The sequence below is a fragment of the Pygoscelis adeliae genome, unplaced genomic scaffold (genome assembly GCF_000699105.1).
Source record: "Pygoscelis adeliae isolate BGI_AS28 unplaced genomic scaffold, ASM69910v1 Scaffold358, whole genome shotgun sequence".
In the NCBI taxonomy this organism is placed as follows: Eukaryota; Metazoa; Chordata; class Aves; order Sphenisciformes; family Spheniscidae; genus Pygoscelis; species Pygoscelis adeliae.
Window position 1 is genome coordinate 4,077,951 of NW_008825429.1, and position 824 is coordinate 4,078,774.

The 824-nt window shown below is 66.3% G+C and overlaps 1 protein-coding gene across 1 annotated transcript in view; it reads left to right on the forward strand.

Moving 5' to 3' along the window:
* Positions 1-12: 12 nt before the first annotated feature.
* PLBD2 (phospholipase B domain containing 2) overlaps positions 13-824 on the forward strand; it is a 10,247-nt gene continuing 9,435 nt past the window's right edge. The window contains exons 1-4 of the mRNA XM_009330825.1: positions 13-129; positions 211-305; positions 378-538; positions 687-786. Of these exons, the coding sequence (XP_009329100.1) occupies positions 78-129; positions 211-305; positions 378-538; positions 687-786 (408 nt within the window). The 5' untranslated portion in view covers positions 13-77. The remainder of the gene's footprint in view (positions 130-210; positions 306-377; positions 539-686; positions 787-824) is intronic.

An 824-nucleotide genomic window follows, 5' to 3' on the forward strand; every position in this document is an offset into this window, starting at 1 on the left:
TCTGTTCCCGCCTCAAGCTGCTGCCGGGCCGTCGGGATCTCCTGGTCGCCCACGACACCTGGACCTCCTACCAGTCCATGCTGCGCATCATCAAGAAGTACACGCTGCCCTTCCGCACCTCGGCCGGCGGTGCGTGGGCTGGGCTGGGGGGGCTGCATCTGACACCCCCCTTCTGATTCTTCCCTGCTTTTGCATCCCCCCCACCTCCAGGCAACTCTCAGATCCCCGGGAGCATCCAGGTGTTTTCCTCCTACCCCGGCACCATCTTTTCCGGGGATGACTTCTACATCCTCAGCAGCGGGTTGGTGAGTGGGGGTCTGGTCCTGGGGGACCCCTCCCCGGCCCCGCTGCCCTACCCATCGCTCCCCTCTCCACAGGTAGCGCTGGAAACCACCATCGGGAACAACAACCCGGCACGGTGGAAGTACCTGGACCCACGGGGCAGCGTCCTGGAGTGGCTGAGGAACATTGTGGCCAACCGCCTGGCCCGCAGCGGTCCCGAGTGGGCCGCCGTCTTCCGACAGTTCAACAGCGGCACGTGAGCGGGGCAGGATGGGGCACGGGAATCCCCCCTGGCTGTCACGGGAAGGGGGGATCGGATGGAGGGATGGTCCCCCCAGGCAGCGGGGATGTCCCCGGGGAGAGGCCGGCAGCCAGAGGGATGCTTTCCTCCTTCTCCGTGCCAGGTACAACAACCAGTGGATGGTGGTGGACTATAATGCCTTCACGCCGGGGAGAGCGAGCCCGCCGCAGGGTGTGCTGACCGTGCTGGAGCAGATCCCGTGAGTGCCCCCATTCCTCCCCACGCGCTGCCTCCTGTGCCG